The 27,397-nt window shown below is 52.4% G+C and overlaps 1 protein-coding gene across 1 annotated transcript; it reads left to right on the top strand.

The window, feature by feature from the left end:
- CRHR1 (corticotropin releasing hormone receptor 1) lies at positions 1 to 27,397 on the top strand. The gene is made up of 13 exons (XM_072885867.1): positions 1 to 42; positions 8,566 to 8,650; positions 17,711 to 17,830; positions 19,073 to 19,158; positions 20,263 to 20,369; positions 20,771 to 20,891; positions 21,161 to 21,314; positions 21,568 to 21,628; positions 22,537 to 22,609; positions 23,773 to 23,858; positions 25,655 to 25,790; positions 25,993 to 26,034; positions 27,257 to 27,397. Exons 1-13 carry the CDS (start codon positions 1 to 3, stop codon positions 27,395 to 27,397), a joined length of 1,254 nt encoding a protein of 417 aa, XP_072741968.1.

Here is a 27,397-nt window from a genome sequence, read left to right as displayed (position 1 = left end):
ATGGTGCCCAGCCTACGTCCTGCCCTCCTCCTCCTCCTGCAGGTAAGACGCTTTTAAGTCCTCTTCTCCCAGAAGGGCCCTTCTGCCTTCCTCCCCATCACCCCTCCGCACCCTGCACCGCTTGCTTTCTCCGCAATGACTTTTCCATTTCTTAGAAGGAAGGGAAAAGTAAAAGGAGAAACCGCTACACAAAGGGCCCTCGGAGGATTCCTCCAGTAGAGGCACGGGGGCTTGGCAAGAGCTCACGATGCCCAAAAACTAGCGGGGAGGGGGCTGGAGTCAGGGAAAGGATCATTAAAGGGGGGAGACTTGCAGCCAGGTCCTCCCGAGCGCAGCCCAGCTCTCCCAGCAGCTCCCCACCTCGCACCTCCCAGTGAAACCAGCTGCCACCAGTTTCCCTTAGGCTGCTGGAAGGAGGCGGCCGCTCTGGGGGTGTGATGGATGGGGACAACACAAATGCAATGCCTAATTGTACCCCCCTTAACTGATTTTCTAAAGAAACCTCTCCTTTTCCCCCACCTGCAAAGCACAAGACTTTTCTCTCTAAATTGCTTGCTGTGGAACTGTAGCCACTGCTAATTTTGCAGCTCTGCACAAAATGCAAATGCTTTGTCAGAAGCAATATTCCTCCTCCCTGAGGGCTCATCAAGAAAGGAAATGTTCCCAGCCCAAATAATGTTTAAATCCCAAACCCTGGGCAAATGAGGAGACGAAAAGGTTTCCAGTGAAATCTTGAACGTTATTTGAACAAACCTATGTAGGCAGTTAAACAAAATGATCAGGTTTTTGATTAAACCTCTATGTCAAGAGGGTTAAAAGAAAAAAAATGCCTGGCTCTCTGCAAAATGCTCAGTGGCCCAGGTGTGACTGCAGAGTTAAAACAGCAGAAAAAGGAGAGGGTCAGCCCTCCCCATTAGCACCGTTGCAGTTCATACCCCATGGGCTGGTTTCTCACCATGCATCACTGGCGGTAAGAGCAGGAGTATTTAGCTGCACCTTTGGGATAGGAAAGTTCTCACCTAAGCGATGAGAAGAGCTGATATGTGCCAGGCGACCTCCTTGCCAAGTTGGTGTTGCTTTTAAAAGCTCCTCTTCTGAGCAGCTGCTTTCTCCTATAACTGCACGCCCCTAATCCTGTTTTATAGGAGCTCTTTTGCAGTTATATTCCCTGGTTCAGGTTTTGTTTGGTTCCAATGTAAGAAATGAAGATGAGACAGGGTAGGATCTCTTCCCCCCAGCCCAGGTCCTCCTTGGCCAATATGTGGGGACAAGCATTGGCAAAGCCGCAGACCCAGTGCAATAGGGGCAGGGTCTGAGATGGGGACAGCCAAGCGAGCATGACAGCTCCCAATAGGTACTGTGTGAGCAAAATGTGGTGCGAAAAAAAGCCCAAAGGTGCTGAGACACAGCTGTCATCCTCTGCTAAAGCTCCTCGGGCTCGGGGGTTTCCCTAGCCATCCCTAGGTGTTCCCCAAGGATGGTCTTCTTGTGAAGATGGGGGGCAAAGTCCTCAAAAAGCTTCCAGAGTTTGAGAGCAAAACCACCCCTATGCTGGGGCTGGGACCAGGAGGGGGCCACGAAAACCAGCCCAAGCAAAGAGAAGTCTCTCCCAGCCAGCTCCAAGAAGAAACACCCAATCTACAAAACACTCCTTTTGCAGTCAAACTATCTATTTTTTCTTACAAATATATGCATTCAAAATTCAGACCCTTTTCCAGCACAATCCCAGCCCTGTCCTGGGGACAGCATGGGCTAAAGGTCCATGAAACTCCAGCCTTAAGTGAGCGCATCCCTGCAGCCAGGTGTACCCACAGCAGCATCCAGCCTGCACGTGCAGAGATCTGCAGCAGTCCAGCTCCAACAGAGAGCTCAGGAGGTGCAAATCTCCCTTGCTTGGGCAAATTTTGCAGCCTGCAGATGCCTGGGCTGGCACAGCTAAGGTGTGCCCCATGTATCTGGCCAGCAGCTCCAGTTTAGCATCAATTTGTCCACCTTGCCTTGCTGGGTAGACATCCCTCAGAGGGTTGGACAGACAGACCAGGAGACAGGCAGCCAAACTTACTGCAAAATGCTCTCTGGCACCCTGCAAGTCATTTAAACAAACTAAACAAGTGGTTAAAAAGGAACAGTTCACCTGCAGCTTTGACAGGAACTGATGACATTTCTGGGGCTGATACAACTGTTTGCAAAAGCATTTTATGAAAAAACAGAGTTTGATGCTGGGGGTGGGGTAGTTTCCCCTCTCCCTCGATCAGCTCCAGCAGCAGTAAGCCCAAAAACCAGCCCCTTAGCCCTTCACTGCTCAAATCCTTGCGTAAGACGCGGAGCTGCAGTAGCAGGACACGCTGACCCTGGGGATCTCTTCCCGTCCTCGCTTTCCTTAAAAGCCGGAGTTGATTCAGTGTGCATGAAATCATCCCCGTGGTTTCGCATCTCCAGTGAAGAAGTGAATGGAAATGGCACAGCCTGTTCCCAGAATAGCTGCTCTATCGCCATAGGATGAATATATAGAAATACGATGAGAATAGCCTGCACAGCCGGCTCAACCCTGCCCTGAAATACAGCTCTGCTCCCCAGAAATTCGGCACAGGGCTGGCCCAGAAGTTTGTTATGAGCGACAAGCTCAAGCTGAGGTCCGAGTCTGCAGCATTTAGAGAGGCTGCATGCGTGGTTTTATCTTGGAGAACAGTATTTGGACCAAAGGAAAGCACAAATCATTAGCATGGGGTTCCCTCAACAAACAGAGCCCAGGAGCTGTTGTCCAGTGCTTGAGAGCTGTCTGTCACTCATGAGCGGGTGGCTCTTTCTGAAGATGGTACAACATACCCAGAGGCCCATCTGTTGTTTTTCCTTTTTTCCCTAACTGTATTTTGAGCTAATAGAAGAGACCCTCCTTCTCTGCAGAGTGTCCTGCTTTATCAATGAGTCACCCACCCAGAAGCAATGGTCTCCATTCAGATGGCAGAGGGCAAAGGGTGTTGACCTTTTACTGATCATAGTCCCTCCTCCACCCTGAAATCCTGTACTATTCACCCTGGAAAGGCAATGGCAGATGCAGCTTTGGCGTGGCCAAGCTTTCCCTAGCTGTGAATGCAGATAAACTGGAGGAAAATGATAGGTGAATTAAATGGTGGATGTTCAGGGTGTGACACTAAAAAGGTGATGGGTGAAGGAGGAGGCTTGGGGCAGCTGAGATGTAGGTCTTGGGAGGCAGCTGGGGAAAACAAATCTCCAAGCCTAAAATGAAAATATCTGTAAATGCACACAGGTCCCACATGTACAATCTGCAGGAGAGTTTAACACAACCGCCCTAGAAAAACAGCCCTCCCCTGTGCTCGTGTCCATCGCTCCAACTCTGCTTTAGCAGCCTTTGCTCTGGCAATTCCGGATGCCATAGGAGCCGCTTTGATTCACGCAGTGTCCCCTTCCCCAGCCTGTTTGTGCCTTCAGCTTCCATTATCCGAATGCCATTATTCTTTTTTTCACCTGTCCCCAAAAATCCATGCCCCTTTTGATAGATAAATGAAGTCAGAATTATTTATGGCAAGTGAAAGAGACCAGAGCTTAATCCAGGAAAATCTTTAATTGCTCATAAATCAGGTTTTACAGGGCATTCATTTAGCCCTGATTGATATTCTTTTGTTAGGGTCTGCATCCAGCATGCTCAGAGAGAGACTCCAAACAGAATAAATACTCACACCAAAGCCTCTCTCCACAATGATGGGGGCTGGCCCTCTAATATGGCTAAATTAATAAATTCACAGATTTTAATGCCAGATGGAGGAATTCTTGCTGCCTGCTCTTCCCCCCAAGTAACATCAGCCACAGAAAATCCCTCTGTGGTTCTTGCTTTGAGCCTCAGTCTGCTGCCTGTGCTTTGCCCTGATGCCTTGATGCTAGCAGGGCTTCTGATGTGGCTTTGCACAAAAGTAAGTGAAGGAGCACCAGGGTGCTTCTTAATAAAGTGGGGGTCTCGGAGAAACCTTGAACTCAGGGGGTGGGAAAGCAGGTCCCTGTCAGGGCTAAGGCAAGGGGTTGGAGAGGGGGTCTTTCATGGGCCAGATGCTCCCTGGGGGTTTCATTCATGGCTTGGACTGGGGATGGGGTTTTCCAAGTGAAAGCCCTCGAGGTGGAGATGGTAAGAAGCTCAGCAGCTGCAGAAGACGGTGCCTGGAAGTCAGAGGAGACAAGGGTAAAGAGGTCCCCCACAGCAGAGTGAAGGCAGGGGACAGGGAGGGCTGGGCAGCAGGGGCTGGAGGCACCGTGGCCACCTCCAAGAACATTTGAGGGGGCAGCTCTTTCGGTCAGGCTTTTCAAGGCCACCCCCAGCCTATGGCTGCAGTGTTGGCAAGATGCGCTGCTTCGTCCCTTCCCGCGCCACTGATGTTGCTCTGCCATCTGAGGTTGGCATCCAGCTCCTTTAACTCTCACTGTATTTAACACCCAAAGTCTGGCACCTTTTCCTGCAGGCTCGGTGCCAAGAGCAGGCTCAATCCCAGCCTGATACCCTGGGGAACTTCAGCAAAGGTCCAGGGCAGAGAGACTGTGCTCAGCCCTTCCGCTGCCCCTGTGTCCCAGGAGGTCTGTCTTCTTCCACGTCAAGTGTATCGGGGGCAGCAAGCCCAGCCAAGCCCAAGCTGGGGAGCAGGACCAAGGGGTGAGAAAGGTGCCTGTAGTAACGATGACTCCAGGGTGGCTGGTGTTGACCATACCTCCCAGGGGAAGTCTCAGTGGCCATCACCATCCATCAGTCCTGCTGACCTCTCCAGCTTTGTGCAAAGCCACTGGCTCACACTGCTTCATCCTGCTAATCGCTCCGCTCTCCAATTACAGCCCTGTAGGCAGTCGAAAACCCAAGCCTCATCTTAGATTGCTAATTAGGCTATGAGCCATCTATCTCGCTGCTCAGAGCTGTCAGCCCTTCCTGCCATGCGGATCCGATCTTGTTTGAGGCAATAAGATATCAAGGGGGGACAAGCCTGTCTCTGGGTAGTACGGGGCGGGGGGGTTGATGTTTGACTCGGATGTGAATATATTAATTAATATCTGTGGATTGCTTTGGAGAGGGAAAGCACTGCAGGGGGACATTAATTCCTAATTGTTATTAATTGAATTTTGCTGCTAGGTCAGTGGCAGGTCAGAGAGATTGATGCTCTGTGTGTGTGTGTAATTTTGCTGCTCACACCCATACCAGCACTGAGACCCAAAGCCTCCTCGTGCCAAAGAGCTGACACTATCTCAGCCCGCCGCGCTGCATCTCCTGGACCAGGGGACCGGCCACCCCGTGCCCCTTGTGGGCTCCAAAAAACCCATCAGATCATGGCATCACATCAGGGCACAGCTGGTGGGCCCGGATAGGAGCAACCTGCCCCACGTGGTGCAGCACAGCCTGAGTGACCTTAGGCAAGTGGTACTCAGTGCCTCAGTTTCCCTTCTGGGACAGCCTTGACTCAGTGGGTGGTGGGACACCGACTGCAGCTGGTGTTTGCCGTGTGTGAGATGCAGTAAACACTGGAGCAGCGTCAGGTTTTGGTGCCTGAGCCGTGCAGTGAGGACTGGTGGGGGCTGGCTGATCCCACTGCAGGAAACGTGGGGGCGAAAGGAAGGAGCGTGCCGCTCCATGAGGTCCGAGGTTAACCCAGCACCGTCGGCATCTGCTGCGATGCCTCCCCGTGCGTAAAATGAAGACATTAGCAGAGCCTGGAAGGGAGCTGGGTGGATGCTGAGGCAACAGCAGTGGAGCCATTGGTGGCTCCTGATGGAGGAGAAGCTGCTGCCAGTGTGGGGCCTCATGGGGCCCGTGCAGCTCCCAGCAGAACCATCATCCCTATGGGAGCAACTCCCCGGGCTGACCGGGACCTCTGTGCAAAGCGGCTGCTTCTAGAAAAGCAGATTGCTTGCCTTTCCCCATGCATCTGAATGCTTAGCTGAAGCTCTCCAGGATTTTGGCAGCCTGAGAGAGGTCGCAGAGGTGTTCTTCACTGCAGAGCGTGATTTGCCGTAGCCTATGTCAAAGCAGGGCTGGAAGGGCAGAGGGACACGGCCCCTCTCTGGCCTGAGCACGACCCACCACTGTTTCGGGGCTGTTGAGGCATGCTTGGCTCCAGCCCGGCCAGGCTGAGACCTGCTGGGCACCATGTGGCATCTTACGGCAGCAATGCTCTGGCAGGCAAAGCTCTTCAAGGACGGAGCTTTGACCTAGTCTCTCTGCAAAGCCTGGGGAGGGGTTAAAGTAACCGGCGCAGGACAAAACATAGAAGAGAGCCCAACCATCAGGGTACCAGATCAGGATGCTTTCGGCTTGTGCAAATCCACCTGGAGCTGCCACCTTCCCCAGCTTGTCCCCCTCGAGCTGGGGCTGACGGGAGTGGGAAAAACCCTCTGCCTCTGTTGAGAGCATTGGCCGCTTTGCAGCGAGGCAAGATTCAGAGCCTGGTAAAAAAGCTGCTAGGGTTTGTGGTATTTTGGGGAACCTTTTTTTTTCCTTCTTTCTTCCTTCTGTAGCGGTTTCAGCTCATTTACAAAGCCTGCAAAGAGCCAGACACTGCACTACATTCATACCCCCCTCTAGCCGTAGCTTGGTCCATGTTGCTGCTTAGTGCCAAGACCTCTCCCTGTGTCTGGAAGGGGAACTGGCACTGCCAGGCTGGAGCAGGCTGCGATTAGGAGAAACACATCCAATTAACACCTGAGAGCCTGTTCAGGTAGGCAAACCATCCCAGCCCCTTTTGGGAGGAACTCTTTTGTCCCAGCTGCCCAGGCAAAGAGCCACCAGGTCTGGCAGGCACCAGGGGCGGGCAACAACGCAGAGGGGAGCTGACCCTGCAACACCCCACTTACCCCATGTCTGGAGTTTGGGTGGTCTCAGCCTTTGGCAAAGAGACCCAGGAGGCACCCAGCTCCTGCAGGACCAGAACAACAGGAGCCCCACACAGCACCCGCTCTCGGGGCAGGGTTTAGCTGCCAGGTCCCCTGTGCCATCTGGAGCAGTCATAACAAGGAAGCTATTCTCAGCTCCATTTATACGTCTGCCTGACATCTCTCTTGCTGTCAAAACCAGCTTCCCAAGGCAGTAAATAGTTGTTTGGAAAAGAGCAAGTGGGTGCTGAGCTTGTCTCCATGTCTGAATAAATCCTGCTAATGCTTTGGTAAGGCGCAGGGGATTGCTGGGTGTGCCAGCAAGAGCAGCCAGTGTTTATGTGGCTAAAGGGCAAGAGGAGGACCGTCTCCTCCCAACCCAGAGCAGTTTTGAAGGTAAATGGCACTCAGGAAGGAAGATCGGGCCCTAGGGACCAGCCTGGCTGGTGGGGAAGGCAGAGGTTGGTGTTCATTCTATTGGCTCAGCGCAGGACGGTGTCTGAGCCCACCGCCCTGGGGAGCTGGGAGCTTGCACGCAAGCAGAGGAGGCTGCAGTCTTTCCTGCCTCCAGGCTCAGGTTTGAGTTCCCAAGGGATCTGCATGTGCTCCTATTTCAGGGCACGGCTCTGCTGTTCAATCAGTCAGCAGTGAGCTTTTCTCCAAGGGGTTTGGCCAGTCCTTGCAGGGCAGGCTTGGGGTGAGAGAAGTGGAGTTCAGCCTCATCCACCATTGGCATCTGTCCCCTGAGCAGACGGCATCAGCCTGTGTCACCATGTCACACCTCTCCAAGCTAGAGAAGAAAATGGGCAGGTAGAAACCTGTGTGTTCTGCAAGACAGCAGGCCCTCTCCTTCCCCCATCTGCCTCCCTGGTGAGCCTTGGATCTAACAGCACCGTCCTTCTGCCATCTTTGACTAGCAATTGCCTTCCTCGGTTTTAGTGTCCCCAAACTCCTGCAAAGACACCATAATTCAGAAGTAGCTTTTCCAAAATAGCTCCCCATGTAGATGGAGTCAATGTTTTTCACTTCCAGTGGAGCTGCAGAGCCACCCGGGAGCTGCTCTGGAGAAGGGATGGAATAGATCCTGGTAAATGCTTCCCAGTGCAATGGGAATGGCATTGCTTGCAGACAAGCCCTTCTCCTGAAAAAAGCCTTTAGCCAGACCTGGTTGACTGTGGATCAGATCTCCTTAAGGATGTGTATTAACATCTTCCCACTGACAGCTTACAAGGCTGTGATTTTAATAAGGTATTGAAAATCTGAGCGTGGTGTCAGGCTCATCGTGTTTCACCTGTCTGCTCTCAGGATGCAAAGATGCTAAAACTAAAAGTGTTGATTAAATTGCTAAATAGCAGAAGCTCCATGGCCTGGCAGGGGCTGTGCAGGGCTGCAGTATGGTTTACTGAGGAGGATATTTGGGGCAAGAGGGGATCGGTGGGTGGGAAACAGAGCAGACAGCGTCAGTCTCACAGACCTAGGCTGGATAAGCCCAGCTCCTCCAGGCTGGGAAACCTGTCCTGCAAATGGGTACGTTGGAAATGAAAATGGAAACCTGTCCATCGTGCAGCTTTGGGGGTGGCATCCACCGAGACATGGACAAGCTCAGATATGACCCACCTGCTGCCATGTCCAAGGAGGGATCGGGGGCCAGGGAAGCAGCATATTGCACATATAACCCTGCCTGCGGTCTGCTCTCTCCCCATGTAGGCGTTTCTCCTCTGGGATAGCCCAGTTGCAGCCTCCATCCAAGAGCAGTACTGCGAGAGCCTGCCGCCTGTCACAAACCACACGGGTGAGTGCCCTGCATCCCCAGCCCACCCTCGCCATCCCCAGGGGACCTCGGTAGCAGGGATGGCTGGAAGAGGGGGTAGTGGGGTGTCTCCGGGCTGACCTGCAGCTGCCTGGCTCCTTTTCAGGGGGAGGTGGGATGTGCTGAGGCAGCGTTGCAGCCCCGTGCTGGCTGCTGCGGCAGCCTCTTTGGAGGGTGACAGTTGAGGCAGGTTGAAGATGCAGAGCTCAGGAGAGCTAAAAATAGAGAAAATAAATGTCTGTTGGGCTGGGCTCAAGGGGGAGGTGGGCAAAGAGACATCTGCCCTGCCCCTGCTCCCACGCTGCCCGTTCTCTGCCATGTCCAGGACACCAGCACCTTTGTCCCCTATGTCCACCCCCCTCTGCCATCCCCCTGCCCAGGGGTGACAACTGGAGATTGTGACTTTCTGCAGAGACCACGTCACCAGTGCAGTGTGGCCACCATGTGCTCAGGGCTCAGCCACCCTCCGTACCCCAGCTATTGTGTGCCATTGAGCACTTTGGGAGGCCACCAGCCACGAGGAGCTTCTGGGAACACGGCCATGGCCAGGGCTGGCTCAGCCAAGCTGGGTGAGACCAGCAGGGTCATGGGCAGCTCGCTCCTACTCAACACCCATACATGGGTTTGCATCCAACTGGGTCAGGCCCAAGATGTGTTTGTGCCAAAGCTGGTTTTTAGCTCATATTCAAGACATGACTTGGATGTCACCTCAGCAGTGACAGGTCTGGTTCAGTGACAGGTTTTGGGGAAGGAAAGGTGGCTGAGGGAGAGGAAAGGAGCTCACAGGGACAAGGAAAAAAGTCCTCCCGAGCTCAGGGATGCTGCAGAGTTCATTTTCCCACGACTGAATGAAGACCAGAGCAGGCGCCGAGCAATTGCCCGGCTTGCCCTGGTCCCTGCTGCTCAGAGCAGCTCTCTCCATTAGGGTGACGGATGACTGCGGAGGCCTGGCGCTGACGGATGGCTGCCCGCCACCCGGCTCCCATTAGCAGCAGCCTTAAAAACTCCTTTTTAAAAAATTACAGCTTGGCACCAGCTGATTCAGTGCCTGGCAGAGCCCAGGGCACCACAGCCCTGCAGGGAGCATCCCCAGAGCATCCCCAGCCCAAGAAACGGAGACAGAAAGCCGAGGGAGAGCAAGGCTGCCAGTGGGAATGGAAACACCCATGTGCGTCTGGCCTGGGCACTGTGCAGACAAGAAACCTGGTCATCACTCATGAGCTTTGCTCCCTGAAGGTTTCATCACTCTGCTTGGCAAGGTGTTTGTCCTTGGCCATGTTAGGCTGTGATAAATGGCATTTGTTTTCTTCTTACTCATCTTCCCTGGTGTAACGTGTCCATCTCCGTGGGCTCTGACCCACAGAAGCACCAGCCAAGCACCGCAGGGCCCTCTTGCAATGCACGGACCAGCTGGTGGCACAACCCAGGGCAGCAGGCAGGTCCCAGAGCCTCCTCGTGCCCAGCTCATGGCCTTTGCCACCCACCACTGAAACCTCCTGAGCTCAGGGGAGAGGGCAGAGGGAGGAACATTTCTGCCCAGGGCTTTGCTGATAGATGTGCTCTGCAATTGCCGCCACCCTCAAGCAGTGGGTGCTGCTTTCTGGAAGGATTGGGCTTTGCTCCATAGGGATTTATTAGCATGAATCCAAGCAGGATTTAGTGCACCTCAGTGCCCATCACCCCGGGGTAGGGGAGTACAACATGTCATGCTTCAGATTTGCAAAATCTCCAGCGTCTCCGCGCATCCGACCTGTCATCCCTGAGCAACTCATTAATTTGGGATGGGGCCGGTGCATGTGAGAGCCGCTTCCAGCTCGAGGAGGGGGCTTAGAACAAGAGGTAGAGATGAAACCAATTGTCTTATGTCTGCTGCTTGGTAAGTGGAGCTTAGCGCCAGCCCTCATCCTTGGGGTCCATTTAAGCCCTGCCTGATTCAGGCAGCGATTTCTAGGGAGGAATATTTACAAAACTGGAAACTTTGTTTCGAGGCTATTTAACATGAAGAGTTGTTAGGATGACGCTAATGAGAATTGCAGTGAGGCCGTGAGATTTAATTTGTTAATGTCTGCATAACCCTTGGGAAATGGCACATGCCGATAACACGAGCCCAGCGGTCCTCCAGCACGCGGCTCGGCAGGACATCAGCTGGATGCACAGAGGGGCCCTGCCTCGTGCCCATGTGCAGCATCCTTCCTCCGAAAAATAGCTCAGCATGGGCTCTCCTCCTCTCTCGGGTCCCCTGTCCCTTCCTTATTTAATCTCACACTTTTTAAGGAGGATGTATGGCTGGACAGTGATATCACCAGGGTGCCAGCACTCTCTGAGGCACATGAACTGAGCTGGAAAGGTCTCTGCTCACAGCAGTGTGGTGGAGACAGGCCCGGGGTTATGCTCACCAGGCTCATGGGGCGCAGGCGTTGCAAGCAAACCCTCATCCCAGGAAGTGGAGCAGCCGAGCCTCACAGAGCTCCCTTGTCCTGCCCTCTTAGCAGCATTGATTTACCCGTCTTCCTCTAAGCATACTATCCCCAGTGCAGGGCAATGTCCCTTGGCATTCAGGCTCCCTGCACTGGCATGATGGTCCAACCTGGTATTTTAGGTGTGCATCAAAAATACCTCTCGGTGAGCCCCTGATTCTGGCCAGTGCTGCGACACATGGGCATCCACACACAATTGGCCACTCCATCAGAAAGGCTGCTTTCCTCAGTAGCAGTGAATATTTTCTCCTCCAGGCAGAAATCATACCTGGCTGGACTTGAGGTGAATGTGGTGTATTAGGAACGTCGGGTCAGCTGCACCCCCAAACATCTGGAAGCCAAGAAATTCCCAGATTAGGCTTGAAAAGGAATCCAGCAAGGATCAGCATCCCTTGTGCCAGGCGGATAGGTGCCTGTCCCAAGGGCTCCCAGCCTACAGATTGCCTCAGGCTGGGAATTTGTCTTCCTGATGATTTCAGCTCCCCAGGGTCTGTGTGCAGCTGCTTCTCACCTTGCCCTGCCTTGAAGCCCATCAGGGAGGGACAAGGTCATTTCACCCATCAGGGCAAAGCATCCCCCTGCAGCTGCAGGACCGCTTCCCATCGTGGCCCTTCCCTGGGGAGGGAAGGGGGAATCTGAGCAGATGGGAAAGTCTCTTCCTAATTAATAGATGAGGCTTTTCCGAAGCAGCCCAGCAGAAAGCACTCGAGCGGAGCGAGCTCCGAGCGCTCACGGGGTTGTTTTGCCGTTCGTAGTATTCAGGCTTGGATCAGCCCAAGGAGTTGGCACCCAATTGCTAATAGCCCCGCCTGGTCCTGGCTGCATGATTCACTCCTTTAAGCTGTTAAACTGTTATCACAATAAATTGTTACCCTCAATCCCGTGTGTGTGCTCAGGAGAGAGAGGGGAGCACAGCTGATTTCTTCCCAGGAAAGAAATGTTTCCTGCCACTGCAAGTTCACCTAAAGCAAAGGAATATGACACCAAAGCTAGGCAGAACTGAATAGAAATGTCTTTTTTTTTTTTTTTTTTTTAACTGGAGGTTTTTTCAAGGGGGAGAAGGGAGCATAGCTTTGCATTTAAATAAAGCAAATCAAGTTGGTCCAGATATAGCAAAAGCCTGTGGCTGAAAAGCACAGGAGAGCAGCGAGTGATGAGAGCATTTCCTTTGCGGGCATTTTATCAGACAGGTTTGGAAACATGTTTCACAGCGGGTGACAGTTTGACCAAGACACTTTCCACTCGCTCCAGCTCAGCTCCCCGAACCGCTGACACTGCTCCAGCAGTCCCTTCTCGTGCTGCTGCTTCATCCACTCGCTGACTCCCCTGGGAAGAGACTCGAATTTAAATTCATAAAGGTCAAATTAACAACATCAGCACCTCTTTTCCCTTCAGCCTTGTTGGCATCTCTCGCACCAAGGCAGAAATACTAATCAAGGAGCTGAGCAGGGGCTAAAGAGGCAGCAATGAGTCCTGGTAGGGACTTGGCACCGAGGGAGAGCAGTAATACTGGGGCAGGTTTGGCAACCAAAAATGTGAACTCACCTATATGGAAAATCATAGTGTTTTAAGTGTATACTAGTATCGATAAAGCCATTCTGCGCCATCATCTAGGAAACAGGGATGTCAATAGAAACTTGCTTATATTAATAGATTTTATTGTAGTGGAGGAGGGAAGAAGGTGATGAGGTTTTCTGGTAGGAAACAGTGTCCTGGCACATCTCAGCGTGAGCGGCAGCTACAGCAGTTAAACTGTACTTTGGACTGGATGCAGTAAAATCGTTGCCAGCTACTCTGTTCAGTTGTAGCCAAACTAGAAATCTTTGCTAGGAAATCTCTGCCAGCGAGGGATTATGCTTCTTTGCTCACCCACCAGCAAAGCCCAGCCAATACCAGGAAATAAACCACTTGCTGCTACCCTTGGTAATAACACAACTCCAACCACTCTACGGGTCATATCAGGAGAACAAGATATGCCCCAAACCCAATCCGCTACATTATATATTCAATAAATATATATGCTCCACAGAAGCTGTACATGGATCAGTCTTAAGTGACGACATTGAGCAGATGCATCAAATATCAATGGCAGAAGCTAGGTTTGATGCCTCCTATTTATTCTTCTCCAGAATAGCAGCAAAGACCCAAGGGGACAGTCAATGATGGTGAATAGCAACAAGCGGAAAATTCATTACAAAGCCACTTTGTTATCATAATGCTTAATTAGCCTGTGTAATTATTTTACATTGAGGATCATGGAACTTGAATACTTGGCTGGGGATTTTTTTAAGGACTGGACTCTTACAAAGATAAATAGAAACACTCAATGCCACCAAAAGCAGTGCTGGAGGTAGGGTGTGAGCAAGGATCGAAGTATTTTGAGACAACCACAGTTGCTTCCAGCCATAGTGAGTACCCAACCCTGACTCAGAGGGAAGGCAAGCAGCTCCACCACCCCAATTTCAACCCCATGTTAACATAAATTGTCCCCCAGTGCCATTTCCCTCAATGCCTCAGTGTTAGTCAAGCATTTAGCACCTGAGTGGCCCTGCAGCTGGGATCGAACCACCCCTCCTTGGCACATCAGTGCCTTGAAATAAGAGCATCCCCTGAAAGGCCCTTGCTTTGGGGCAATAAGGTGTGAAATGGCTCCTTCTGCTCCACCAGGGTGGTGGAGCTGCCTGGGAGGGGACAAATGACCTTTTGCGCGCTGGCTGCAGCGAGTATGTTTTGATTAGATGCGGAGATGAAGCCCTGATTACCGAATGCAAATGCTGCAGCAGGAACACCCTCAAGGAGCCAGAGGCTTCAGCCTGCTCAAGAAGCAGCAGCAGCAATGCAGTCATCGAGGACATCGGGGATGGACAGAGATAATCGTGGTTGAGTAAGAGTTCAGGACAGGTAGAGATATGAACTAACACCTTTCAGCTATTACTCAGCCTCCTGAGACACCTTAGATAAATAACCCCATCACTCCCAACCATGGGAATGAGCCTGCGATTCAGATTTCCATTATCTCTCCTGGACCCTTTGCATTGCACAAAGAGAGAGAGGCTTTGCCCTTCGAGCAGCTGTAGTGTCGCTGAGGGCACAGCAGCAAGCTAGGGCTGCTCTGGTGCATAGCTTTGCCCAGTGTGAGATGAGGACATGTTTACCAGCATGGTTATATCAGTACAACCTTTGCTTTAGTCCTCTTCGTGCCATCCTGGCAATGGTTTGATGCGATGATAACACTTCAGACCTCCTGGCATCAGCTCAAGAGCACCGTGGCCACACGTCTGGTGGTGCTGGCCCAGGATAAACATGCTCCATCCTCTTTAAATTTGCTCAAAATCTTTTGGCAGATTAGCTGGGACTGGAGAGCTTTACCCTGCTGGGTTTCACACGGCTGTGTGGCTTTAGCCCGGAGCCATCTCAGGGGCCTCTGCGAGTGGTGGAAGCAGGCTGGAGAAGGATGTTTTATATAAATGGGAGGGATATTGCTATAGTTATCCTGAGACAGTTATTGTGATATAGTTGTCTCAGTGTAAGTCCCTGGTCAGGCACTTTTCTCCTTCAGAAGAAAGGAAATGCTTTATATTGCTTCAGAGCAGCACAGCCTAAAGGAAATAGGGTGAGAATGGATTTCAGTGACTTCCCCCATGCCACATTCCCCCTCTCAAAGCAGGACCAGCTCCTTCCTACCCCAAATGCCATGTTTCTGTGTGGGAGGGAACCAAATCAGGGGGATTGGGTGCAGGTAGGAAATTCACTGACCTTTCTTGCTGTAAAGCTGCAAAGACCAAAACTATCTGTGCAGCCAACGGTGCTGAGAAAGCTGGAGCAAACATCTGCAGAACCCGGGAGAATAATCCCCCTGCAAATACGAATGGGCCGCAAAGCAGATATGAAAGCATTTAGCACTGATACATATAATTTCCATGCTAAACAGTGCTCTAAACGCTGGGAGCTGCGTGCCACTGGGGAGCAGCTGGAGCAGACGGTCCTGCTGGGCAAACACGATGTCGTAGCCCTCACCGCACTCTTTGCCTTCACTGTTTTACTTAACCCTTCCCCAGCAGGAGATTTTTTTTTCTTCCCTATATGCTGGAGAGAGCAGAAAGAGCAGCATCTGCTTTCTGCAGCTTTTCTTCATCAGTGTGAGGCCGGGAAAAATATTAAAGCTACCCACTAGATTAAAAACTGGTGGGACAGACCTCAAAATGCTGCCTACAGTGGTGCTGGAGCAAAGCCTGCTGTGCACAGGGTGAAGTCCCAGGAGCCTCCTGCAGCCTGGCAGAGCCTGACCTCTGCTCACCCAACTGCAGCCCCCAAGCCCAAATGTCACCCCACACTACAACCCCGACCCCTGGGACGAGGAGGGGGCCGAGCTCCTGGTGATGCTGCTCCACCTTCACCCCGCATCCCTGCCGTGGTGGGACTGCAAGACCCATCCACTCGGTTTGTCATCTGGTGGGTGTCCATAGCGCTTTAATGGGAGCGCCAAGCAGCATGAAATCAAGTGCCTTGGAGAAATGTGGAGATATTAAATCCAGACTTGAGCAAATGTATAACAGAACAATGCCACCTTTGTCTGACCACATCATTTCCATGAATCTGCCTTGGGTTTGGTTATTAATGGCATTGCCGTGGTTTTGTTTTACTGATGGAGAGTACTGTTGCTGCTGCTCTCTGGCTCTGCTGACTTTTAATTACTGAGTCTTCCTGCTTGTCCTCCCTGAGCAGTCTGCATCTGTGCCCCAGCACGGCCCCTGGGATGCAAGAGGGAAACTGAGGCATGAGGAGATGGGGAGAAAATGGAGTTTGTTCTCAGCCCCACCGGTCACAGGGAGGGTTTTCAACAACGGCATGAGTTGCTCTGGGCATTAGCACTGTGCAAGCCCCATTTTTCTGTGCTGGGTTATTCCAAGTGAAGCTTTTCCTATTCCAGATATTCAAGCAGCTTCTCACCTGGGTGGATTCCCAGGTGGCTAACAGGGAGAGCACTTGCAATTTAACTTTGTCCTTAGTTGAAGCAATTACTGGTTGTCTTTTCTCTACTTGGATTAATATTATCATAAAATTTTAAATAGGGACTTCATTTTCTGTGGCCCTCTATTTCTCTGTCAAATTTGGGTCAAAACAACTAAGGAGCTCAACAAATGCTAATGGATGCAGATAAGCACAGACACGCACACTACACGTGATTAAATGCACCTTGTTTCCTAAGAAATACAGGCTTAAAACAGTTAACTTAAAGTGAAGGTTGCCGCAGCAACCATACACATTAGCAAAGCTAAAAGCAAAGGTCATTGTTAAAATTAATTTCTCACTACAAGCTATGGAAGGCAGAAGGTAATGCTCACCATGCTCTGATGCTTCCCCGGCTCGCATACTTGGAAGTTGTTTTCTCTCGCAAAGATGTTTGACGAAAACCCTCCTTTTCTTTGCACTGAAAATTTGCTCTGAGAACATCCCAAGAAACCAACGAGCCAATTTTTCAGATAGTCAATGAAAACAAATATTCCCCCATGAAAATCTTTATCCTATTAATAACACAGTATTTTGCTTTTTTTGTTCGGTCACTCTTTAGCCAGCTCTATCCGTAGGAAGTTTTGGGAAAGGCATTCAAATAACAACCATCAAGTCCAGGTGGAGAGGAAATGCTGTGTTCTTGCACCCAGAGAGCTGTGAATTGGGGTGTTTTGTCTTAGGAAACAGCAATGCCTGTCTCTGCGCCGGCAGCACAAACGTCTCTGGTACCCAGGAGTGGTTTGCACTGAACCCTGCCCCTTCCAGGGTCTGCTGCCCATCCATCCGCTGCCTGTCAAGGATTGTATTATATGGATATTACAGCCGTTGTGCTTCCTACCTCACTTTGAGATGTAGCTAGGACATATTTAGCTATAGTACATGTTGTTCTAAATATACACAAATTATACATAAAAAAGCCTGCAATCTGGCCTACCTAATGCCTACGTTAGGCACACTTGTGTAGCTGGGAAAAGCACACAAGTCCTGCTTGAAATCTGAAATAGCAGCAGCAGACTTGGAGTTTTCTTCCCAGGAAAGGCTGGAAGAGACCAACGGGAACAGCCAGGAAGGAGATCTTGCAGCCAGGAGGTGCGAGAGGGTTGGAGGGGCTCTGAGGAGTGTTCTACCAGCACCAGGCTGGAGTCACCACTGGGAAAGAGAAAATCTGGCTTATTACTGGCTGTTGCAAGGCTGGATGCCAAAGTCATGGTTGAAGAAAGGAGCAGGGCTGGAAGACCAGAGCCAGGGAACCCCAAGCTGACTTGGGAAGCCAGGTCAGAAAACAAGGTTTGTGCCAGAACTGGACTTAACCCAGGTGCTCAGACAGGACCAAGGCAATCGTCATGGCCAGGATGGATCAACCAACCCTTGGGGAGTCTTGGCACAGACCCCGTTTGGTGTCTGCCATGAGGCTCTTCTGGGAGCTGAGCTTGCAGCGACTCATCAGCTCAGCCAGGACTGCAGCTCCAGCTCTTTGGGCAAACCTTGACCCTTCAACAGCCTGGAGGTGGCCCACAGACCTCCACTAACCCTCTACCCTTTTTCCCTGCAGGTCCCCAGTGCAACGCCTCGGTAGACCTGATCGGCACGTGTTGGCCCCGGAGTGCGGTGGGACAGCTAGTAGCTCGCCCCTGCCCCGAATATTTCTATGGCGTGCGGTACAACACCACAAGTAAGATGAGCAGCACTGGTGGGGACATGGTGGACAAGGCATGGGGGAGTTCAGAGGGACACATGCATCAGGGGCTGCAGGGGCATGAGTGACGATACATCTCTGGGTACAGAGCTCGTTGGGGGGCTCTGTGGGAGCCGTCCACCAAAAAAGAAAAAAGCCCTCATATCCCAGATTTCAGGGAGGGTGGTTTCGCAACAGCACCCTTGTAAGCAGGTCCTCCTGGACATGCCCCTGTGAAGGGGGAGAGGGCTGATGTCCCCATCTTGGGGACAGGGGAAGAGCAGTGAGCCTGCTCTGCTGTTGGAGGTGGCACAGAGGTCTGCAACCCCCAGCTGAGCAAGGACCGGGAGACCTTGAGGCTCATGCCCCCCCAGCACGGGTGACTGCGTTGTCACTGCTGATGACGTGCTGGGAGCAGGGGACAAAACGAACACACTTGAAAAGTGCCCAAAGCTATTCCTAGCACACGGTTGAGCTTCTGACCACCCAAGCACTGCTTTTGATGAAAGAAACATCTTGCTTCCCACAGAAAACATCAATTTTTCCTTCCCACACCTTTTGCTGCAGTGGAAGATCGCACACATACGGCTCCTGCTTTGTGGTGCCTCTCATGCTGTTGCAGGAGTCTCTTTGCATTAATCCATTCTTGTGCCTGCCTAAGAGCCATCTCTATCCCTGTCCCATCCCATCGCCCTGATGAGGCTCACGGTCTCTCCTGTTAATAGCAGAAGCCCAGCATCACCCCAGTGCTGGCATCACCCCGGTGCTGACGCTAATCAGAGACTGCTCTGGGGCTGTCGTGGCCGTTCCTTCCCAATTAGCCTTACCGCTTGCAGTCCTTGCTGGGAGGTGAAGAAAGATCCTAATGCAGGGAGAGAAGTGAAAACTTCACGCTGCCATTGCAAGAGGATGGCACGTGATCGCTCGAGCAAACAGCGCAGAGGAGGGGAAAAGGAGAGTCGACCTTGTGCTGCTCCCACTGCATCTCAGTGGTGGGAGGCGTCAGGGGCCCCCAGTGCCAAGGGGCAGAGCTGGTGCAGACCCAAAGTCCTTGAGTGGGTCTGAAATGTTCTGGGGATTTTGGTCCTGCAATTGCAACCAAGGCAGCATCTGAGCTGTCTTCAAAGCAAAAAATGCCACCGGCTTGATGCCAGTGACCCCTGCATTAGTGTCCTCAGGTCACATCTTTGTGCCCATCCCCATGCACCATTAACCCTTCAACGTGACCCTCTCTTTCAGATAATGGCTACAGGGAGTGCCTCGCTAACGGGAGCTGGGCAGCACGGGTCAACTATTCCCAGTGCCAGGAGATCCTCAGCGAAGAGGTAGGACCTCACTAGCCCCTCGGCCAGGCTCTTGGCAGGAGGGTGAGGGACAGACAATAGAGTTTTGAAGGGCAACAGCATCCAGGTCAGGAATGGCCCAAGGGAGCTGTGGGCTGGGTGTGCAGCAGCATCCCACATAGAAGGTTGCATGCAGCACATATGACCCCCTTCTTGATTTGCATTTTCATCCCCTGCCAAAAATAAAGCCACGCCTCTTTCCTTCCCTGCTAAAAATCCAAGAGGATTTGCAGTGTGATGTCTCCTGGCCCCAGGGCCGCTGGGTGCAGATCAGCATGCCCTCCAGCATGCCCTCCATGCTCCTCCAGCTCCCTCCTGACACAAGCATTCAGTGCAAACCCCATCCCTCCCCACTGGCAATGAAATGGAAAAGATGTTTAGGAAGCTGAAAGGGACAAAAAAATGGGCACCAAGAATTACAAGCCCCTGAGTAGGTCAAGCCACCCCTCAGAGCAGAGGAGAAGAGATAGAGGCTGTTCATTTGCAGTTGATAACCACCTCTGGTATTTAAGATGTTGACATCTCTTGCCAGGAATGGTTTTCTCACTCAGTTAATTGCTAATTCACAGGTTGGATGAGTGCTTAACAGCAGGAGCAATCAATTAATTTAATTATCACTCTCACCTTCCCGAGATCCCCTGCTCTCTCTGCCCAAATTCATCCCAGACTCTCAGCTGCCCCCAGGGCAACAGGGACTGAACTGAGACATCAGATGGCACGTTGCCAGCAAGCTCGGCTGAATTACAGCAGGATTTCCCCAGACGATGGGTTGGGGATGTCCCAGTGCTGAGCAGCGCTGATGTAGGGGCAGCAACCACGAGTTGCCCTGGCACGGGTAAGATGTGAAACGCCTGAACCCTTTGCCAGGCCAGGTTGGTGCCTCTCCTGTCCACATTAGCGCCACCCGACCAGCCGCGTCCCCTTCCAGCCCCATCTCTGCTGTCCTGTGCCAGGTGGGCTCCAGTTGCTTTCTGAAAAAGGGCCCAAAATTTGTGGTGCAGCTCTTGGAGGTTATGTGGGGGAGGAGGTGGGTTTGTGGTGGTATCTGGGGCTGCTGCTGACCCCCTCTCCACCTCTCCCCACCAGAAGAAGAGCAAGCTGCACTACCACATTGCTGTCATCATCAACTACCTGGGGCACTGTGTCTCGCTGGGGGCCCTCCTCGTGGCTTTCGTCCTCTTCATGCGCCTGCGGTGAGTGATCTGACCCGCTGCTGTGCTCCTGCCGGGGGGACAAGCCTAGGGGGGTTACCCCGCAGCCCTCGGGCTGGGACGTACCCAGCCCCTGTGTTTTGCCGTATCCTTCCCTGTGGCCATTGCTCTCCAGTCTGGAGGGATCATGCCTATCTCAGGCTTATTTTCCTCCTGCTGGTTTTTTAAAGCACTGGGTTATGGAGGCAGAAGGTCCTCCTTAGTGCCTTCCACCTCCTGGCCTTGGTCCTGCCCACCTCACACAGGGCATGGCCCCAGCAACTCACCCTTGGGGTCCCAACAAAGACATTCAGTTCCACAAACAGCCCTGTCCCCCAGCCCACACGTGGCTGGCCCCCAGACACCCACCACACTCTGATGGTCCCTTGTCCCCTCTTCTCCAGGAGCATCCGGTGCCTGAGGAACATCATCCACTGGAATTTGATCACAGCCTTCATCCTACGCAATGCCACGTGGTTTGTGGTGCAGCTCACGATGAACCCAGAGGTGCACGAGAGCAATGTGGTAGGTGCAGCTCTGCCAGGCAGCTGGCCTGAGTCCGGCCCTGAGTGGCCGGGGTGTGTGGGGAGCTTGAGGATCCTAGATATGAGGCCACAAAAGCAGCTTGAGGGCCCAAATAGGGCTGCCTGGTGGTTGGTGGACAACCCAGGCTTATAAGAAACATGGGTTCAATTGCTCTGCTGGGGTCTGTGTTGCTCTGTGCATCAGTTTCACCACTGTAACACAGAGCTCTGCTCTTCACCCTCCATATCTCCTTCTAACCCCCTCGGCAGGTCTGGTGCCGCTTGGTCACTGCTGCCTACAATTACTTCCACGTCACCAACTTTTTCTGGATGTTCGGCGAGGGCTGCTACCTGCACACGGCCATCGTACTCACCTACTCCACAGACAAGCTCCGCAAGTGGATGTTTATCTGCATCGGCTGGTGTAAGTACCAGGATTTCCCGTTCACCCACCGGCTACCCAGGGTTTTAGTGATGGGTGATGCCCACCTCCATCCTCTGCTCCAGCTCTTCTTGCACCCAAATAGCTGCAAAAAGCCTGCCAGGAGCAGGAGGACAGGATTTGCATGGCCATATCATCTCACCTGGTGGTTTGCCCTGTATGAGAAAATCCCTGTTACAGCATAATTTTGTGGCAACATTGCACCCCTGAGACTCATCTGTGTGTTCATCTGCAGGTATCCCCTTTCCCATCATCGTCGCCTGGGCCATCGGGAAGCTGTACTACGACAACGAGAAGTGAGCCTGATTGCTCTCATTCCCCATTCTCCTTTCTATCCCAATTCCCCGGAGATCAGTTGTGCCAGGGGCTGTGGCAGGCATGGATCCTGCCTGGAAGGGCTGACACAAAGCAGGGTACATGGAAAGGGTGGGAGGAAAAAAAGGTAATATTCTTCCATTCTTTCTTTTATCCCACCTTTAGGCTTCCTGCCACACGAGCCCTGCCTGCAGCTGCCTGCAGCTGCATTTTTCTCTTCAAAGGGCAAATGAGATTTTTTAAGGGGGAAAAGGCAAGATTAAGCTAGAGCTCCTACAATGTATTTGCTAAATGGAGCTGGGATTTAATCTACCAGCAGAGATATAAGCTACCACCACCTGAGCCATTTTCACAGAGACTTGCTAATCAAGGACTTAACAGGCACCTGAGAGTTCATCACGCAGACTGGGAAGTTAAAAGGAGCCCGTTCAGATGAACGGCAGCTTGTCTTGTTTTTCGGTGCCTGTTTTGCCCCCTGACTTCAGCAGCCCTGTGCTGCACATGCAGACACAGCACTGATTTAACAAAACCCAACAAGGTGCTCCCAGGACACTGATACACCTGTGTGAGCTCCTGCAGGGTTTGCTGGGGACAGAGCCAATCCAGGCCTGCGTGCGTGTAAGGTTGTCCTTGCTCGCCCTACGATAACCAGTTCCCACATCCATACAGGGCTCATAAACACCCCCACAAGCCCCCATGCACCTCCATATACCGGGTTCCTGGGGAAGCTATTCCATAGTGGCTACAGCAGTTGAAGTTGTAGTGCTTTCACCCTATGGACAGTGACTGACAGAGATTGTGCAAGGACAGGAGTAAATCCAGGTCACTCACACTGCAGACTTGTCCCCCACACCAGATGTCCCTGACACCGTTTGTCCTTGCCTTGCAGGTGCTGGTTTGGGAAGCGAGCGGGAGTTTACACCGACTACATTTACCAAGGCCCCATGATCCTGGTGCTTCTGGTAAGAGCAAGGCAACCTTGCTTGCTAAATATAGAGTCCTTCCCATCTGCACATGGGATAAGGCTGCTCCTGAAGAGGGTCTCACCCCCTCCTTCAGCATCGCCCTACTGCAGCTGGCTATGCCGCCCTACAGCAGCAATGCCGCTCACCCTGCAAGCCCAGCTCCCTGCACCCAAACCGCACCTTTAGCAAATTTGGACACCTAACCCACAATGAGAAATAGCACGCATGGATCCTGCTGGCTTGGGATGGGCTAGAAAGGGAGCCTGGAGACCTCACTCCAATAGAGATGCTCCCGTCGGCAGACTCCCACATGCATCAGTAAGTCCCTCCGTCCCTGCCCTGGCACTATTTGGGTGCAGGTGGGTGCTTTGCTGAGCATTCGCAGCAGCCTAGGGACCTCAATCCCATTCTCTGATCCACGTGACTTTGCTCCTGGCCCTTGGCTGAGCAGTGATGCTTGAACCAGGGGTCATATGGACATTAATTTGCTGCGGCATTGCCTTCTTGGGAAGGGACAAAGAGGGGCAGAGGTGGCAAGTCACGAGCGGCAGTGCCAGGGGGTGATCTGCGTTTGTAGGGGGAAAACTGTGCGCAGGGCACCACAGCTTCTCCTCCCTCTCTGGCTAAGAAAACCCGAGGGAGTACTGATCACTGGCACCAACTGGCCTTGCTGAATAATTGAGCCTGCTTCTCATTTCCCAGCCCATCAGGTAGCCAGGCCACTTCTAATTTCTGTCAATTGTCTTCAGCTCCCAGTGCTGCCTTCCCGTGCCCTCATTAGCCATTCAGCAGCCGGGAGAGCAGCCAAGCAGCTCCTTGCTGTGATGGGAGCCACTCTCCCAAAGTCCCTTTGGCTGCCTTATATTCCTCCTCCCACTCCAACTTTTTCACCTTCAGCCCTTTCTCTAACACTTGCCCTTCCTCACCAATCTCCTGGTGTGCCCTGCCGCCCTGCTCCCTTGAACAAACTCCAAAATCTTATTGCTAAAGTGCTTTAAAAACGATAAATGCAGATGTCCTGTTCCAGTGCATGGAAAGCAACAGATCAGGTTCAAGATGAAATGTTCCTAAATCCCCTGGCTCAGCCCATTGCCTCTGCTGAGGAAATGGGAGGAAACGCTGGGGGAGCAGGCACTAACCAGGTGCCCTCTTCCTTCCAGATCAACTTCATCTTTCTGTTCAACATCGTGCGAATCCTCATGACAAAGCTCCGAGCTTCAACCACGTCAGAGACAATCCAGTACAGGTAAGAGCATGAGCGACCCTGCAGAAAGCAGACTTAGAAACTGCATTAGCATGATTAGGGGGGATAGGAACAGCCCCATCAGCCAAGTATCAAGGGGATGGGAGCATGGAGAGACATCAAAGAGCACCTCCAATGCTTTTTGGAGACACGTGCCTGTTGGATCTGGGGTTGTTGAAAAATCCTGGCCAGTGAGAGCTTTGCGATGGAGAACGTGGATGGCTGGATCTGCCTTTGTAGGGAGCTGAGTCTCTCTGCAAAAGCCTGTTCTGGTGGGACCCAATCAGCTCACTGGCCTTGGACCTGCAAATCCTGGCACGGAGGTGAGAATTAAATCGCCGCTTGGCAGCAAAGCAAAGGGCAAGGAAGGAGTAATGAATCGATGCCACCCCAGACACCTCCTTATGAAGCTGCAAGGAGAAGACAATGCTCTCAGCAGCACACAGCAGGACAACTTAACCCTTCCCTGCTGCGGAACATTTTGCAGACCACTTGGGAGGTGCTCAGAGCAGCTCTCTGAAGTGCCTGGAACAGGAGAAGACACCTTGGTCTTTATCAATGCTTCTGTCTGGATCATTTTCTGGGCAGGAATCAGGGAATCTCACTGTGTGCTGGGTCAAGAGAAGCAGGTTTGGGGTGAAGGGTTACTTTTTCAGCTGAGAATGGAAAAATTCAGATGCTGTGTTGGGAAATGCTAGCTTTCCTCATCACAGAGTATTGAGCCGGGATGAACGATTCAACTTGGGGTGAGCAAAGGTGGTTATTGAAATAGGCTGGTTGGCCTCAGTTAGCAATTTCAAGAGACTTTGGGTTTTCCAGTATTTTTCTGATTTTGGCAGGGAAGGTTTTTCACCTTTGGGGAGAAGAACATTTTCATTTCCCAGAAACGTTTTGTGGGACAGGAAAACTTGGAGAGTTTGGCAGGTTATAAACTGTGCAGTCCTGCTTAAACCAGGCAAGGGGCAGCCCTGGAGGGCTCCTGCTCACCTTAGACAATGGCTTTTGGTAAAAAGCTGATGGATCCCCGACGACTATGGCTGTTCCCCTGGGGAAGCTACACCAGCGCATGTGCTTTCCCATGGTTTGCCAGCCTGAAGATGCTCATGTCCTCAGTCATTTCCAGCTCCTCCGTGCCATCTGCCAGTTTGTGTCACTGGCTGTGGCTCTCCTCCAGGTCAGGGATGCAGCACAGGTCCCCGGCCCCATCCCTGCCCAGCCCAGACCTGCCAGGGATGACTTTTCCTGTGTTCAGCTAATGTTGGAATCTGTCCATTAACAGGATTTTTAAGCAAAAAGTGTTGACTTGGCATTGCTCTTGTCCCCTAATCCAAACGAATGAGATGCCAAGCCCCAATCCTTCCTCTTGTATCAGCACTATTACTTTTCACAAACTGCACTTGTAATCTCACCAAGAAAAGATATTAAATTAATTAGATGAGATATGTTTTTCATAAACCCATGTTGAAGGACGTGAATTATTTTACCCTCCTTAATTCCTTTTTAATCGAGCCTTAGATCAGCCAAGCAATCATTTCACACCAGCTCAAGGTCAGGCCTCCACTATCCACTGCCCTTTTCCGGATGGAGAAACCACAGAAGGTGCCCAGTGCTCAAACCATCCCGGTCACTTGGGGATCACATTGGAAAACAGCTCAGCTCTGCTCCATCCTCCCCCAGTCACTGGTTTGCCCAGACCCAGCCAGACCAGTCCCAGCCATGCTGGTGCTGGCGGTGGGATGGGGAGAGTCCTTCTGCCCAGGGCTGCACTGCAGCAGCTCGGGTCCATGTTTTCTCCCCAGGAAAGCAGTCAAGGCCACTCTGGTGCTGCTGCCTTTGCTGGGAATCACCTACATGCTGTTCTTTGTCAACCCGGGGGAGGATGAGATCTCCAGGATCGTCTTCATCTACTTCAACTCCTTTCTGGAGTCCTTCCAGGTATGGTCCTCAGCACTAGCTTCCGTCCCAGCCCCCCCACCAAGGGACATGGAGGAGCCCGTCCTTGCTGATACCTTGCCCTGCTCCTGGCCCCTCCCAAAAACAGACATCCCCAAACCCCAGGGTTGCTCCAAAGCTCCTGAACCTGGGGGTGCCTGCTGGCCATAACTCTGTGGTGACTCTGCTGCTTGTCTCCTTTCAGGGCTTCTTCGTTTCTGTCTTCTACTGCTTCCTGAACAGTGAGGTGAGCACCGGGGCTCGGGGGTGCTCGGGGGGGTCTACACCCTTCCTTGCAAGCAGACGCACGCTCAGCCCAAGGTTCTGCCCCTGCACAGGGCTTGGAGGGTGCTGGCACCCAATTCCCCAGCTGAAGGTGTTTGCTGATCAGAGTTGGTGCTTTACCTCCAGCTCCAGGCACATCTGCAGCCACAGGTTGTGCCCAGATGGGAATGGCTACTGTCAGCCTCCTCCTTTGGAGGAAGAAAATCCACCCCTGAGAACAGATGCTCTGGGGGTGCACCTGTGTGATTTGGTGCAGCAGAAGAGCCGAGGGTCCCCCCGTACCTGGGAAATCCTTCCCCAGGGTGATCCCCATACACACCTGGGTACCCGGCACAGGGGTGAGGGCCCCTCCCGGGTTCTGACCCAAAACGCAGACAGCAGAAAGCAAAGGAGGTGAGAGTAGAGGCCAATCCTGGGGCCGATCATTCGGGCAGCTCTTTCCTCTGCCTCCTCCCAAATGCTCTTGCACCTTTGCTGGCTCAGGAGAGTTTGCCCCAGACAAGCTTGCTTTGTTACCAAATCATGTATAATTGATGCAGGAGGAAAAGGGACTGGACTAGTGCTAGCTGGTGACCTAGGAGCATATCACACCATGCAATTCATGGTCCTTCATCTCTCAATCCCAGCTGGGCTGGCTGAGGATTTCAGTGGTCACCCAACCGCACAGTCTCGGCCGCCTGCGTCCAGTGCCCACCTCCCCGGGCCATCCCATGCTGCAGTTGATGAAAAGGCATTTCTTCACTATTTACTTGCCACACAAAGCACTTGGGCTGTTGAAAGGTGGAATTAATGTTGAAGAAATGCCACTAGCATGAACCAGACAAGCCATAAAACCTCACCGACTGTCGCTCGCACCTCTCCCAGCCCCTTGCAGCATCTGATGCAGCGTGTAAGATGCTGGCTCTCCTGCAGAGCCCCCACTCGGGTTTATTTCTCCCTCTTGTTTCCATTTTGTGCTCAGAGGCACTGTCGGTTGGGTTCATCTCTCTTCACAGCTGCAGGGAGGTGACAGGGGCTCCCAGGACTCTCCCTGCCCCTGGGGAACTGAGCAGGGTTTTGGTAGCATTTTTGGTTGAAAGACCAAAATGGCTTTCAAAAATGGCACCAAGATGGCTGGTGCCTCTGAACAACTTCAGATAGCTGCATGGTGACTACATGTCCCCTCCTCTGTCTTGCATCCCCAGGTCCGATCAGCTGTACGGAAGCGGTGGCACCGATGGCAGGACAAGCATTCCATCCGCGCCCGTGTGGCTCGGGCCATGTCCATCCCCACCTCCCCGACCCGCGTCAGCTTCCACAGCATCAAGCAGTCCACGGCCGTCTGA

The sequence above is a fragment of the Ciconia boyciana genome, chromosome 22, assembly GCF_034638445.1.
Source record: "Ciconia boyciana chromosome 22, ASM3463844v1, whole genome shotgun sequence".
Classification (NCBI taxonomy): domain Eukaryota; kingdom Metazoa; phylum Chordata; class Aves; order Ciconiiformes; family Ciconiidae; genus Ciconia; species Ciconia boyciana.
Note: the sequence above shows the minus strand (reverse complement) of the source record. Positions and strands in the feature narration are given on the sequence as shown.

Excerpts from the sequence above, each read along its gene's own strand:
- CRHR1 (XM_072885867.1), top strand. The coding sequence starts at position 1 with ATGGTGCCCAGCCTACGTCCTGCCCTCCTCCTCCTCCTGCAG. Across the intron at positions 43-8,565 it reads CCCTCCTCCTCCTCCTGCAG|GCGTTTCTCCTCTGGGATAG; the intron begins GTAAGACGCTTT and ends CTCCCCATGTAG. Across the intron at positions 26,035-27,256 it reads ACTGCTTCCTGAACAGTGAG|GTCCGATCAGCTGTACGGAA; the intron begins GTGAGCACCGGG and ends TTGCATCCCCAG.